Source organism: Leptopilina heterotoma, unplaced genomic scaffold, assembly GCF_015476425.1.
Source record: "Leptopilina heterotoma isolate Lh14 unplaced genomic scaffold, ASM1547642v1 Lhet_45, whole genome shotgun sequence".
NCBI classification, from domain to species: domain Eukaryota; kingdom Metazoa; phylum Arthropoda; class Insecta; order Hymenoptera; family Figitidae; genus Leptopilina; species Leptopilina heterotoma.
The window spans coordinates 390337-406685 of NW_025111086.1; the positions used below are offsets into that span (position 1 = coordinate 390337).

General features: G+C 29.1%; 1 protein-coding gene across 6 annotated transcripts in view; it reads right to left on the minus strand.

Moving 5' to 3' along the window:
• Positions 1-1277: 1277 nt before the first annotated feature.
• The window catches only part of LOC122507229 (transmembrane protein KIAA1109 homolog), a 36924-nt gene continuing 21852 nt past the window's right edge, over positions 1278-16349 (minus strand). For 3 of the 6 annotated variants that reach the window (XM_043619839.1, XM_043619841.1, XM_043619842.1), the window contains exons 22-47: positions 15790-16185; positions 15195-15701; positions 14661-15076; positions 13719-14157; positions 13214-13467; positions 12373-13058; positions 11899-12059; positions 10890-11098; positions 10148-10377; positions 9738-9956; positions 9510-9581; positions 8953-9285; positions 8416-8617; positions 7812-8194; positions 7250-7656; positions 6810-7139; positions 6184-6495; positions 5915-6107; positions 5607-5836; positions 4923-5204; positions 4494-4682; positions 4073-4279; positions 3830-3853; positions 2965-3095; positions 2678-2868; positions 1278-2389 (exon numbers count right to left, since the gene is read on the minus strand). In XM_043619839.1, coding sequence (XP_043475774.1) covers positions 2170-2389; positions 2678-2868; positions 2965-3095; positions 3830-3853; positions 4073-4279; positions 4494-4682; positions 4923-5204; positions 5607-5836; positions 5915-6107; positions 6184-6495; positions 6810-7139; positions 7250-7656; positions 7812-8194; positions 8416-8617; positions 8953-9285; positions 9510-9581; positions 9738-9956; positions 10148-10377; positions 10890-11098; positions 11899-12059; positions 12373-13058; positions 13214-13467; positions 13719-14157; positions 14661-15076; positions 15195-15701; positions 15790-16185 — 7223 coding nt within the window. In that variant the 3' untranslated portion in view covers positions 1278-2169. Of the gene's footprint in view, positions 2390-2677; positions 2869-2964; positions 3096-3829; positions 3854-4072; positions 4280-4493; positions 4683-4922; positions 5205-5570; positions 5837-5914; positions 6108-6183; positions 6496-6809; positions 7140-7249; positions 7657-7811; positions 8195-8415; positions 8618-8952; positions 9286-9509; positions 9582-9737; positions 9957-10147; positions 10378-10889; positions 11099-11898; positions 12060-12372; positions 13059-13213; positions 13468-13718; positions 14158-14660; positions 15077-15194; positions 15702-15789; positions 16186-16349 lie in introns of all 6 variants that reach the window. The other 3 variants (XM_043619844.1, XM_043619843.1, XM_043619845.1) reach the window with 2 other exon arrangements.

A 16349-nucleotide genomic window follows, 5' to 3' on the forward strand; every position in this document is an offset into this window, starting at 1 on the left:
AATAATAATAATAATAATGATAATAATAATTATAAAATTAATAATAATTTGTCTAAAAACATTCGACTAAAATAATATTTCTCAATGACGAAGATGACAAATTTTTCCTGACTAATTATTTATATAAAACATTATTTAAAAAAGAAATAAATTCGAGTGTTGGCAAATAGTTCAAATCTATACACACGTGAATTTTTCATAAATGAAAAGAAAAACAAAAAAGTAATTTTCGCAAAAAATCTACTTAATATTGACGCTAATTACATTTTTTGTTCTTCTTTTCAAATAAAATTGTTTTTAAACACAATTTTTATTTGCGCTAGAAGGCAAAAGCGGTTTAATGAAGATCTTCTTTTCTTTTCTTCTTTTTTTTTGAATTGCAAAATTATTCACTACTTATTGATATGCTGTCATGCCTATATATATTTATAATGGATTAAAATTAAACAAATATAAACAATTCGATGTCCTATACATAATAAAAAGGTAGCACCATATTAATATTTTTTTTCCTTTACAAAGTGCATGTTAATATTAACGAATAATTATTATTATTATTACATATCGATGAAAAGATTTTTTTGACGTTTCACAATTTACTAATTTTTTTTTATATTTTTGTGTATATAAAAAACGAGGCACGTGGAAAAAAATCTTTTCTTCGAGAGAATTTTTAATTACACATTTTATACATATATATATATATAGAAAAGTGTAATTTTTTTTCTTTACTTTTCGCAAAGAAATTTGAAATTATTTCAAATTTTTGAAACTCTTTTTTCAAGAATGAATTTAAATAAATAAAAAAAACAGTGAAATTTTTACAGTTTAACAATAGACAAGAATTAATTATTATTTCAATAATAAATGAAAATATGTATTATTTAATAATAAATAAAAATGTATTATTATTAAATAACTGAAAATTTATTTTCATTCAACAATAACTGAAAATCTGTTTTTATTCGAAAATTAATAAATGAAAATCTGTTTTTATTCGAAAATAAATAAATGAAAATCTATTTTTATTTTAATAATAAACGAAAATGAATTTAATAATAACTGAATTCAATAATAAATGAAAATTTGTGTTTAATAAATATTTTATTATTAATTAGGAATGAAGAAATTAATTTTTTTCTATTATTCTATTTATTAACATTCAATAATAAATTGAAATTTATTATTAATTAATAATAAAGAAGAATTTATTGTTATTTCAAAATTAACAGAAATTGATTGTTATTCAAAAATATAAATAAATAAATTTCTTTATGAATTAAAAATTTCAACTGAGTAATAAACAAAAATTTACTATTTAATAATAAACAAAAATTATTTTACAATAAAAAGTCGATTTTCATTTATTGAATTTCATTTTCGAGACGAAAACTGTTTACGAATTACGAAAAATCGAAAACTAATTTCTAGCATTAAAATTTTAGAATGATCATCACTTTCCACCCAAATATATATACAAATACATAATGATCTCTACTTTGTGACACTTAGAGTAAAATACGATTAAAGACACGGTGAACCACATTTGGGTGGTTTTTTTCATTTCTCTCTTTTTTTCTTTGCTCTTTTATCTTTCATTCATAAATCACAGATTCATTCGAATTGTACAACCACTAGAAATATGAAATTTGCACTGTTAACATATCACATTCATCTAAACGCAATTGCATCACGAGAAAGATCGACGACGTTTTTTCGTCCTATCAATACAATTTCTCTCTGTGTGTTTATGTGGAATGGCTAACTACGAATCGCCTTTCCATTTTATTTTTATCACTTGTTCGATGATATATTAATATATATTTATATATTTTTTTTGTTTCTTGTAATATATATTTTCCTCTTTTTTTTCTCTCTCGTCTATTCTTCTCGGTATATAATTATAATATAATTATAAATATTGAACACTAAATATGTATACGTGAATGGAAAATTCACAGTCGTTGATTCTATTTATGACTCTGATATATTCACGAAGCAATTTTCTAGACTAGTTTTTTCCTTTTTGTTTTTTAATTGAAAATTTGGACTTTATATCACAAAAAATTAATATCATACAGACCTTTTTTTCCCTCTTCTGTATTATATGTGTCTTTTGTTTGTTTCTTTTTCTTTTTTTTATAATTTAAGATCGTTGATTGGTGGCATTCACGATTTTTCCTTCTTGTGCTCCTTGTCCTCGACAGGTTCTTCGCGAATTGCCAAGACCATTCTCAGCATAAGAACGGCGAGAACTTTATCCATTGGGTCCATGTATCCTCTTTGAATCCATTTTGGTATTGTCGTGCGTGCATGAGAGAAGCCCAATTTTTGAAGAATGTAGTCGATACCATAGGGCTCGATACTCTTTCCAGCCCATGATAGTAATCTTTATGAACAGAATTTTACCAACTTTAGAATTTATTATTCATAAAATTAATTATTGATTTTAGAAAGAATTTTATAAAAGTAAGATTTTTCAGGGTTGCCACAAAAATTTAATTTCGTTTTTCCTTAACTTTTCCCTAAATTCCAGACAAAATTTTGACTTTATCCCTGTGCCCTGAAGAATATTATGATTCACTCAAAAAAGTATTAGATACTCAAAAAAATGTTATATTACATTTATTTACGAATTTTTTTTTAATTGTAAAATTATTCGAAAATTTTTTCTAACCTGACAGTTGGTTCGAGATGCCAAGTTTTACATCTGTACGATCGCCAGTCTTTGATGAACATTTCTGTAGGGTCGTACTGCTTTCTTTTCTTCTCGTCTTCGGAAATCGTTGACGTACTCGAAGTGCTTGTATTGGTGGTTGCGCTTTTCTTTTCCGGAGCCTCGGGACTGTGCGCTCTTGCTCCATAATTCTGCAATTTCAATTTATTTTTGATTAATATTCAACGAAAGAAATGAAAAAAAATTAATATTAAATATAAATTAATAGCAAAATGTTTAATATTCACCACTCTCTCTTTCTCCTTGACATACGAGGAGATAAGATCGTGTAAAAAGAAAAAGGCTTCGGCATCCACAGTCACAAAAATATGATCTTCAAATTCTGTAATAAAGCTGCACTCCACCAATGGCTTCTCACCTTTTCGAAAAAAATATTTATTCAATTTAAAATTCACAGCATTAAACACTAGAAACTAATATTTCTCAATAGAAATGAAAAATATACTCTTAAAGAGATCAATTATTAATTTACAAAAGAAAAATATAAAATAAGAAATAGAAAAGAAAAAATAGAAAAGAAAATATAAAACATAATTATAAAATTATACTTTATTCGTATTTTTAAATTAACGCTAGTCAATCAACTAGTTAAAACATTATTCAATCAATAATTTTTTTTTTATTCAAAAAAGAAATTCTTTTATTATAATTCACATACGAAGTAAATGTCGTTGAAGTTCACGACTGTGATCAAGGATTATAAAAATATTTTTCGTGACGAAAATACAAATTTTTCTTTTTTAATTATAATTGATAAAAAACGATACCAAACATTTTGACAAAAATGTAATATCAATAAAAATATAAATTCCATTTTAAAAAAACTACACGAAAAATTTTTTGTACTAATTTACAAAAATTTGTTTTCTTCTAAATCCTTGATTATAAACGTTGTGAACTTCATCAACATTGGAAAAATGCAATTAACTGCATGCGAATTGACAATGGGAGAAAATAGAATTAATAACTTTTGCATCATGCGAATTAATGCGCTACAACTATAATATTTATAATATAAAATAAAAAATAAATTTTTTTCTTAAACTTTCTATATTAAAGCTGACAGTGCAACTCATTTTCTCAAGTACTTACTATATAAAATATGTTTAGGCAGTCCTAAAAATATAGAGAGAAGAATATTGCAGATAGAAAATTCATTGAAGAATTTCTAATTTCTAATTTCCAATTTTTAATTTAATGACTATTATATTATTACTATTATAATTTAATGACGTTTATAACTATTAGAGTTTAGAGAAAAGCTAAGGTGATTTGAGTTAGAAATTAAAAAAAAATAACTACTTTATAATTTTCTGAAAATAAATTCAAACTTACCAATAACATCTGGCGTTTTCGCACTTTGCAAATGTTCGGTTTTCAAGTGCAATTGCAACGAGGGGAGAGCAAATATCACTTCCCTGGTGTGAGAATGTTCCTGTAATTTGCCAGAAGCTGTTGATGTACTTCTCCCGCGGACTGGATTTGCACTTTCAGAGGTGCTGTCCGTTCTTTCGCGTTCAACACACGGGAATCGATCGACAGCTGTAAATACATAAAATATTATAATTAATGTAAAAAACTAAAATAAAGAAATTAATTGAAAATGATATTAAAATGATTAATTAATTAATTAATTAATTAATACATTAAATTTAAAAAATCAATAAATTAAATACAATATTAATATAATTATAACAATAAATTAAATTTAAAAAATTAATTTAAAGAAGAAAAAATATGGGAGAATTTTTTATACCATCGATTTCACTGCTCGCGAATGCGTAATGAAACCATTCCTGTAATGTCTTGAATTGTGGTGGAAATAAAACGCTTCTACTGAGCCTGCAAACTGTCGCCATTGAATGATGCCTCGCGTGTTGCTCTTGCTGTTGACCCAAACTTATCGTTAAAGTTTGCACTATATGAACGTCACACGTATTCGGCGCTGAAATTAATAATCATTTATTGTTACATAATTTATTTATTAGCAGATACTTAAAAGCTATGATTTTTAATAAATTAGTAAAGAAAACTATACTTTTTAGCTAAAAAATGCTTTTAAAAAAAATACATTAACAAAAATACTTTTAAAAAAATGCTTTTAAAAAAATACTTTAAAAAAATATACTTTAAAAAAATATATTTTAAAGAAATATTATAAATTTATAATTGAAAAAAAGCTAACATTCGACACTCGGAATTTCTTGAGCTTCAGTGGCAAAACTGATACACGGCTCCTTCATGGAGAACAGAGCCCAATTTTTGCTTTTGAAATTAATGCCGTGAAAACAAGCGAGACTGATGTTGGATCCATGAAGTTCCATTGTACCACCGAGCACGGTTCCAGTTGATGGCAGAGAAAATTTCAAACTTCCCAACTGGAGGCCAGCTACTTGCGCCAAGACACGTTGCCAATGACGATGATGTCGTGCATCAGAAATCGCCGTCTGATTCATCGTCCACGGACCTTTATTAAACAATTTCAAAAATATATTAGAAAATAAAGACAATTAGAGTTATTTAAAAATTATAACACTCAATAAATTATAAATAAATGTCGAAAAAAGATAAATTATACAAATCAATCATAAAAAGGTCGGAAAAAGAATTTTCAAACACGAAAAAAAATAAGTAAAGATTAAAAAGAAAAGAAAAAGATAATGAAAATAGAATGAAAACAGAATGAAAATAGAATAAAAAGAGAATGAAAAAAGAATAAGAAGAAAATGAAAATAGAATAAAAAACCAAAAAGAGTTAGAAAAGAATTTTTTCGCTATAACGAAAAATTGTCGAATTAAATTTTGAAAATAAAAAAAAGAAACATAACGTTACCGAAAATCATTTCAAATATTTCCAAAAGATTTTTACTTTCGGTAGTTGATTTTTTCTTTTGTTGCCTCTTCTTGAAGCTACTGTTGCTAACTCTCTGATGACGTGGTTGCAACGAACTAAACACACGTTTACTGCTCTTAAATTGTTGACTGAAAAATTCATCCAATTTGTAATACATTTTCAACAGATCAGCAGTTGTCGATTTACTGATCATTATCTGCAATTGATCCCAACCCAAATCACCGTGCATGAAAATAATTGCTGGCCTAAAAATCGAAGAACAGAAATTAGAATTTTATTCCTCTATTAAAATATATACGGAAATTATAAAAAAAAGAACAGACCTTCTCGTGGGCATGAAAGCGTCCTCTTTATTATTTCTATTAATTTTCCATTCGTCCCGCAGAGTGACGTCGAGAGAAGAAACACGACTCATTAAAACACTTGTGCCCATATAATCCAAACGCAACTCCAGTGCAAAGAGTTTTAAACCCACAGTGTGATCGGGCTCAGTTCCTGGTTCCTCTCGAATGTGAACTAAATTTAAATTCACAAAATCAAAACAATCAAAAATAAATCAATAAAATTAAAAATCGTTTTTAGTAATACTCACTGTACGTGTCAATTTTACTGAGTTCAATAATACCGCCGACAATTCCGCCTTTTGCGTCTAAGCTAGAACCACCGAGACCAACGCCAATGTACAAATTCTTATGTCCCGTGCTGCCAATTGATAATCTACCGTCAGATCGGAAATCCTTCGTCATCCAAGAAACATTTCCCATAACGTTACCCATGTTCATGTGAACATTCAAGCGAGTTGAATTAATTGCAAACAAAACCAATGTCTCCCAAGCTGATTCTCTCATTTTCACTTCAGACGGTGCTTGTTTCTCGGCGGTGAAACTCCATCCTCTTCCAATGTCTGCGAGAAAAGAAGAAGCAAAAATAATTATTAACAATAACAATAAAAATTAATATTGTAGGTACTTAAAAATCCATTAATTATAATTTATTTTTAACCATTTTAATAAAATTCTTCATCAAAATTCAATTATTTTTCGAAATTTTAATAAAATTCTTCTCCAGAATAAAGTTTTTAAAAAGAATTCAATTACTTTTAAAACATTTATAAAATTTAATAATCAAATTTTTAATTACAATTATTAACAAACAAGATCATTTTAAAATATTTAAGAAAATTCTTCGAAAACTATTTTCAAATTGTTGAGAAAATACCTTTCAGTCTTGCATGTTTTGGTATGTCATTTTCAAGACTCAGTCTTAATTTATCTCTGTTTAATGTAGGACTACGTTCGGGCGCACTTTTCGAAAGTATATCAGCACCGTGTCTCTCATGATGTTTCAATAGTGAACTTCCCATTACAGCTTCCTCTTGATTCAAAGGCGGTGTACCATCGCCTTCAGAATATGCGGCACTGCTGCTCAAATCGCCCAAGAAAAGACGCCTCACAATACTACGACGATACCACGCTTTTGGAAATGCGAGAATTTCCGTCAAACGACGCATGTCGTATTTAAATGACGCCGATCCAATATCAACAATAGCTGAAAATAAAATAAAAAATCGAATTTACTTCTGATTTAAATATAAAATCTAAAATACAAATGTACGAAAAAACGGTCTGTTTAAATGTTAATAAATAAATAAATCTTACTTGAGAATCGAATAACAGCTCGACTCGAATCAGTTTTCTTCAGTTGTTCATTGGGAAAATTGAGTTTTCGACTTCTTGACAAATGAAATTTAACGAATTCAACATTTATACTGAGAGAGTCTTTTCGTTCGCTGTCGGACAATGGGGACCATTGGGCTTCCTTTAATCCAGACTTTTTGCCACCGCCATAGGGGTGAAATATATAAACGGAAAAGTCAGCGAGACAACCGGTCACTGATAATCCACCGGTAGCTGAACCAGCCTCCTTGCCCATTGACAGCGCATTATTTGTCTTGTATTCTTTAAATTCAGTCATTTCTTCCTCGGCGCGTTTCGACGAAAAAACAATGTCCAGCGACGGCAATTGTAACATACATTCGACTCTCGACACTGGCAAACATGAAAATCTGCAAAAACGAAATTCATAAATTCTTCAATTAAATACATATATATTAGAAAATAAAAAAATCATTTGTAATGTTTCCAAAATTCTCCAAATTATATCGTACAATTTACGAAAAAAATCTCTGAACTCTCTCTTTAAAAAAAACTCTGAACTTACCGAAAAGTGGAGGGCTGCATGTGAAAATAAACGATGACATCAACTGGAAAACTGGAGTAAACATAATTTCCACTGGCGGCAGAAACGGCCCACGAGGAACTATCCATATTCTCTAGAGGGAACATCGCATTTGTTTGTCCACTACTATTAAATGACGGTTTACTTGGAATTGGTTCGAGTGTTTGTTCGAGAAATTCAAGGATATGTGGACTGATAATTGTTTCTTCTGGAATACTTTGAAGTGTCATCCATGCGAAGAGACTCGCTTTCTTTGTGCTCGACTTCTTTAATAAATTCGACGTCGATGGATTCAGTATATTCTGATCAGGGGCAATTCTCGGTGATATTGGTTCTTCAGGAAGTGTTTTTGACTCGTAATGTATCTGTCATGGAAAAAAAAATATTTAAATCAATTTTTTTTCATTCATTTGGGAAAATTTTCTGAATTACGATAAACTATCTTAACTAGAAATTATATTTATGGTAAAATATTTTAATTGTAAATTATATTAATTGTAAATTATATTTTCAATAAACCATGTTAACTGCAAATTATATTTTCAATAAACTCCTTTAACTATAAATTATATTTCCAATAATTTACCTTAACATCTAATCCTGGAATGTGAAAAATGGTCAAATCTACTAAAGGCACGCTCGCATGATGAACGAATCGTAATCTCGCTGAACTTGTAGTTGCCGATTTATCTTTACTGCTCAGGTGTTTTCTGCTACTACTAGGACTACTTGGCTGGAATTCAAAATTGCCACCAGAGCAGGAGCGTTCTTTTTTCATTCTAGTTAATCTAGAATAAAGAGATTCTTATTATTACCGATTTAGAATTTAAAATTCAGAATTTTTTAATTTTTTTAAATTTTGATAATAAATAATATACGAAATATTTTATATTTGAAAATAAAAAATTTTGTAATTTCCATAATGTAATAATAAATTGAATATCACATTTCGCGCGTAATATTTGCGAGTTTAAAAATATAGATACATGAATAAACTAAAAAAATGAAAAAAATAAAAGGATTGAATAAATTAAAGAAATAAAATAAAAAATAAGAGAAAAAAAAGGAAATAAAAAAGTAAGGGAAGAAAATAACGTTAAAAAAAATTCAAACAAAAACTTACAATTTGAGTTCGTCTTCTTTTGGATCTTTAGTGTGTAGAACGCATTTTCCACTGTTAATTAAAACTTTAACGTCAAGTTCAAAGTCTATATTGGGCTCCTGAGGCTTTTGTGGCACGATATGTGGCGAGGATGTCGTCGAAGTTTGTTCCCTTCCAAATGAATCAAGAAGAGGCGCATTTCCTTCCATACTATCGTAACTCGAAGTGACACTCATATCACGATGTTTCTTTCTCAATTCAACTTGTTCTCCCTCGATTTCAATAGTGTCCGGCCAATCGAGTTCCCTTTCGGGTAAACTCAATTCCGATCCTGCACTCGGCAGGGAGGATTGCCTGTGAAAAAAGGGAGGAAACCCGATTCTATTTCAAAATTTATATACTATTTGAATAAAGTCGATATTTCTCGACTGATAGATAATTTAATTAAGATTTGATGGTCAAAATTTTGCAATCGGCACGATGGCAAAAATTTGTCCATCAAATCTTTGCCATAGCACTTAAGAAGTTCATATAATAAAATTTATAATCGTTAATTAATACTAATGATCGATATTTACCGGCACATTGTGTGAGTATCACTAAATGTCACTCTTGGTCCGCTGAGTCCTTTCACTCTCAACGATGCTGATCTAAAACCATAGAAAATAAAAAATGTTTTATTAAAATATTTATTTTTATAAAAATATTATTTCAATAAAATAATTAATAAAATGAATTACAAATAATTTTATCAAGAATTTACATTTTAATCGATAAGTAGATAATAAATAATAATTGGAACTTACCGACTAGGACCACTTCTGGGACTACTCTCGTAACTCGCAGAATTTGCGGAATTAATGTCCGCATTCAAATCCTCGGGACTTTCAACTTGATGTTCTGGAGTTGGCGACGGAACGATAAACGATCGCGATCGATATGCACTCGGTTTACTACCCAGGCCAAGTTTTCCCTTTATTCCCGAAGCTTTAACCGATTGTCTTCTCAATTTTTGAATCATGTCCCTAAAATTGCCAATACAATTAAATAATCATTGAAAATCATTAAAAACCATTAAAAATCATTAAAAATTAAAATTTTAACTCTAAATTAAATAAAGAACTTAAATTCCAATTTAAAATTTCAATTTTAAATATAAATAGAACAAAAGTTCTAAAATCAAGAAAGTAGATATATAATTTTGAAGAAAAGCAACCTTCGAAAATCTTTGAAGACCATTGCCTCCAGTTCGTGTAAACGTTTCATTTCCTGTTCAATTGTTCCATGAGAGGCGCCCAATGATCTAAGATCGTTGATAATTTTCGCCTGCTCATTCATTTCCTTTTCAATTAATTTCGAACGCTTCTTTGCATCAAGGGACGGATCGAACACAAATGCCGGCAAACTGTCTGTCCAATTTTTCGATTTCTTCATTAAAATGCTCTCCTGTTAAAAATAATCGTTAAATTAACAACAAAATTAAAATTTTACCAAAAATTAAAAATACAAAGAATTATTCAAAAAATAGAATTTGAAAAAGAAATTTAACTTAAAATTAAAGGAAGTAAAATTAAAGTATCGAAAAAATAATTTAAATAAATTAAATAAAGTTTATAATTTAAATTAGGAGAAACAAAATTGTTAACAAAATTATTAACTATTAGTAGATTTCAATTAATTAGAAAAAATAAAAAGAATTGTTGACGATTAGTAAATTTAAATTATTTAGGGGAAACAGAAAGAATTGTTGACTATTAGTAATATTTAAATTAAAAGAAACAAAAAGAATTGTTACTGACAATTAGTAAATTTAAATTAAGAGGAACAAAAAGAGTTGTTTGACGATTAGCGCCAAAAAAATACAAGCAAATACACCAGAAATTTTGTTAGTACATTACCAAAAAAACCGAGGACGAATCAACACCCAAGTAAATAAGAAAAAAAATAAATAACCATACTTTTTTTTTAACCTGGCTCGTGCTGTTGTTTGGTTGATCCGCATCGTCACTATCATAATCGAGCGAAACATGAGGATCGTCTTCCTCGAAGCCCGTTAACATTGTCAAAGTGTGACCAAGTGCTGACAATTGTTTACCTACACTCACGTCCAAATGAATATCAACTCCTTCCATTTGCCACTGAACATTCAATAACCATTTCGCGTTATCTGCAATTTAATTTACATGAGTTTATTTCATAAAGATATTAAATTATTTAACAACAATATATTAAATATAATAAAATAGAAATTATTTAGTCAGAAAACAAGATTTTAAATACCATTTGACTTGAAGTAATAAATATTATTTAACTAATTTTAATTGATTTCTTCGAAAATTACAATTATTTTTAAAAATCTTGTAAAAATTCTCCAAAAAAATTCAATTATTTTAGAAAGTAATTGAATTATCCATAGGAGTTCAATTGTTTAAAAAAACTTTTAATAAAATTCAATTCAAGAATTCAATTATTTTCATAAATAATAAAATTTTCGATGGAATTCAATTATTTTAAATACAGCTTTAATTGAATTCCAGGGGAAATTAAATTATTTTTAAATTCTTCGCAAGAATTCAATTATATCAATAAATAGTAAATTTTCCCAGAAATCCAATTACTTTAAATACAATTTTCATAAACTTCTTCTCAAAAATTCACTTATTTTTTAAATTTTGCAAAAATTGAATTATTTGCAATAATACATTTTTTTTAAGGAATTCAATTATTTAAAATTTTTTTAATAAAATTCTATCCAAGTTGAGTCCTTTTCGAAATTCACGATTCAATTGAAATTTACAATTTTATTAAAAACTTTTGAGAACAATTAAATTGTTTAGAATTATTTAAAGAAATTATATTAAAATTATCTTGAACATAATTGAATTTTTCCTAGAAATTTTGTTAAAATTGTATTGAAATTAATTGAAATTCTCAGAATTTTAAATAGTAGGAAAAAATAAGTCTCACCTGATTTGTCTTGCTTTTGTGCAATAGTTCGACTGCAGACTTCATAAGTACCTTCGGAAACAACACAAAGATTCATCACATTATTATCTGTCATATCCGGTTTCCAATCGTCCAGAGAAGTTTCAAAATCCTCTGCAAATCTTAAGCAAAGGCCAACAAATCTGAAAATTAGAAAAAGAAATTAAGCATATTTTTAAATTTTCGTCTCTGTCAATGTTTCGTGAAGTAATCACCGAGAAATAGAAATTGAAAAACTAAAATTATATTTTAGAATTAAAAAATCTAAATTATGGTTTAAATTAATAAATTTGAATTATTAATTTAATTTAATAAATTTAAATTATTAATTTAGTTCAATAAATTTAAATTATTAATTTAGTTAATAAATTTAAATTATTGATTCAGTTGATAAGTGTTTGTTTAAGAAAAACTTAATTTCAATAACGTAAATAATTAAATTTTGAAAAAACTCACCGCCCTTTACTAACGAGACTTCCACTGCTACACGCAGAAATACTCGTATTCTCCAAAGTAATAACAACAGCGCCTCGCGATTCTCCATCATAAAGTCCACGACTCATTCCCCAATTATTTGGTGGCAGTGAATTTAATGGAATGCAAATTCCCATATCGTCGACAGTGAGTTGTAAAAATAATGTTCCTAAATTTGGTGCGCTCAATTGACTTGTTAATTGGCCGAATGGAACTTTCTCAAAGACCTGTTGAGTTGCCGTCAATACTTCTTTATTTAAATTCGATCTCTTCTCATTCCAATATTCATAAGCATTTTTGTAATTTAACCAAACCAACACGGCCTTATCGACGGCAATTGGTTGAATGTAAATTAATGGACGTTTTAATGTTATCAATACAACTTCCTTGGCTTCATCCTCAGCCATTTCCTCCTGAAATGCATTACGTAAACCAACACGTGTATTAAAGAATGCAAATTGTTGAAATTCAGGTTCCGCCTCCTCGAACATGACATTCTTCAATAATTGTCCTAAACTCAAATTAATATCGACTTGAGCTTTTCCAAAAAGTTTCATTTGCGTTGAACCGGAAACATTTTGAACACGATTTGATAATTGTAATTCAACGGCTCCTGTTTCTAGTCGCACTGCCGAATTTGTTGGTGTTGTCGCTGTTAATTGGATCCTCTGAAAAAATAAATATAACCAAACAATTATAGGAAATCCTTTTTATTCTATTTTGCTCTCGACTTGAAAATATAAACAAAATACTAATAATAATAATAGATTTTCAAAATAAATAATATTTAAATAATTACAAAGGGGAATTTTTTTTAATTTACCTTAATTCGTATGATTAAAGTGAATAGGAATCTTTTCAGTGACGAAGAGGAGGAAGCGGGTTCTTCGTCCTCCAGCCAAAGGGGCACGGGTTTCTCGCCACCGTACACCTTCTGCACGACTTCGTTTACCTCCCTCATGAAGACCTTTTGTACAAAGACCAAATGATTTAACAAGTCAGTCGATAATGAATGTTCAAAAACTCCGATATCTGCCTTTGCGCTCAAATAACTTCCCTGTCTCAAAACAACACCGTCTAGAAAAAATTAAAATGAGAAATTATTTCTTCTACATTTTTTATAATGCATAATAAATAATAATTATATTCAGTTAATAAATGATTTTTTTAAAATTATTAATTTGAAATTATTCGAAAATTGCAGTTGGAATTTGAAAATAAAAAATTTCGTAAATTGCAGAATAATAAATTAAATTCCGTTCCACATTTTCCAGTTAATAATAAAATCAGATAAATAATAAATAGTTTAATAATTTGTAAATACATACCTGCAAGTTTATTGTCATTTAAACTACTGCTTCCATCCTGAATATATTCAGCGGAGACGTGAACTTTCGGTAATTCAATGCTCGCTTCAGAGGGTAAATTCGCCTCGGTTACTTGTAATTTCGTAGTAAAACTCAAACTATGCTGGGGCAAGTCGATCGTGAATTTTGCCTTGCTACCAGTTATACCGGAACTTGTCACCTGATCCATTTTATACTGCGCCTGAAGAGACGGCAATAGAGCAGCGGTGATACTGAGACTCTGGAGAATAAGATGAAATTGCATAACAATCGGTTCCAATAATCCCGAAACATGTTGAGGTTTCTCCACATCTATCGTCGGTGCCGGTGGATATTGATGTGGACTTCCCGGTGCACCGTCCGCCTCCTCCTGCTGTTGTCCTCGCGAAAGTCTCGATGACGCTCGTGTCACTCTCAATTCCTTGAAATTGAACACAAAATTTTCAAATTAATTTTTTATAATTTTTTAATAATTAATATTTGAATATCTATCTATCTTTTATCTATCTTCTATCTTCTAAATTAATAATCGTTGTATTCCGAAAATCTGTTCGCAGTTTGAAATTTTGAAAATAAATTTTTTTATAAAAGAATTTCATCAAAATTATTAAAAACAATTGAATTTATATTAAAATTCTTGAAAGAATCGAATTTAATTAATATTTTTAAAAATAATTGTATTTTTTTGAGAAATTTTTAAAATATTTTAAATAATAATAATCAAGAATATTTAATTTTATGTACATAATACAAATGAATTCTTTAAATTTAAATCTGTAATCATTCAAAAATTGATTTCGAAAATTGAAAATTTTTTAATTTACAGAACAATTTATTTTTATTAAAATTAAAAAATAGAAAAACGGGTGATCGTTACCCAAGGAAAATTATTATTTGTCATATTTAATTAAAAATAAAATATACCTGAAGGGTGGAGGATAATTGTTTACTACCCCTGGTCATCATTCCATGCAATGCGACTGGATGCTGCGGAATGTCAATATTAACAGCGCCGACGGTTAATAAACCGCTGTTTTTATCCTTTTGCTTTCTCGTCACGCTGGAATATAAAGCTTGCGATTTTCCGACAGTGACTTTAACGACTGTCTGCTGACTGGGAGCAACGCCTTCCAATAAAACAATCATCGTTCGTCCAATTTGTCCCGTCAAACTGCATTCGAGACTCGCTGGTCGTGATTTTTTTCGACACGTTAAACTCGCGTGTAAACTCGTTATCTCCGCCTCGAGTTTTAGGCCACTCAACGTTGCCAATAATCGTGTCCGATGAATTCGCGCCACTCCAAAAATTATCAGTCTTGTTCGCTCTCCAGTCACTAAATCTGAAAGAAAAAAAAATTTAGCCAAACGAAAATACAAAAAACTAATCGCCAATACTTTCTCATGTGATGAGAATGTAAAAACAAGACTGAATTTTGAATTTCAAAAAAAGAAACTTACTGAGCTCTCGTTGAGGTGGAATTGGCGTTGAACTACTCTCGGCATTAATTCCCTTCTCAATATCCGTGTCTTTCGTTTCATTGAGCGTCTCATATTTTTTTCCACCTTTATAATTCTCGGCGCTATCGGCCGGAACGGAAAAACGATGAGCAACAGTTTTTGTCTCCGGTTTTGTTGCATATAAATCAAGAAGATAGTAAATTGTTTTCCAACAACGTGGCGCCAATTTCGATGCGTCTTTACATTTTTCCGATATAATACTAAATTTATCGAGACCCGAACCATTTGGACTTGCACCGAAATTCGGTGTAATAACACCTTCACTCAAATTAATGTAGCCCTTAACACTTTTTCCCGTACTTCGTAATTTTTGCGCAAAACTTTGTGGTCTCGATCGAATACTCGACGAGGGCGATATCACTTTCTGTTGTTGTGCATCAAAATTATTTTGCATTAATGGCTCGTCTAATTTTTTACCACCTGCCAAATGGTCCTGAAGATCGGAGGCTGAAAAAAATAAAATTCAGTTGTAAATGAATAATACAAATTAGCAAAAAAATGGAAGTTTTTGAAAAAAAAGTTGCTTAATATTTACTTGATGATGAACCATTTTTCGTGGGAGGATTGTGAACTGTCAAATTGTTATTCCTTTTGATTTCGGGTTGCTGTTCTTTGAGTTCCAATTGTGTTTCCTTAAAATTCTGATACATGTTACTTATTTGATGCAACAGTCTCAATAGTGGCATATTCACCTGCTGACTAATATATCGAATATTTAAACTAAAATTAACAACCGTACTTGTGTGCTTTTTTAATTGACCACGTGAAATATATAAAATATTCTGCTTCTGTATCATATCATCAACGGCCATGTCAGCCATTTTTTTAATATCTACATCGATACCAATTTTCTCGCACAAAAAGGCCGGAGTTTCCGGCGGAATGTCCAAATGAAACTTGGTTCCACCTTTTTTTGTCGGATATTTGCTTCCTGTGTGATTAGAAAAAAAATTCTATTGAAAATATTGTAAATTTAATAATAGCTAAAATAAAAATAGTTAAATTAAAAATAATATTAGTTCAGAATATTTTCTCTTTTCGGCTTGCGACAAAAATTTAATTTTTATTCTCCCTGACTGTTCCCTGATTTCCAGA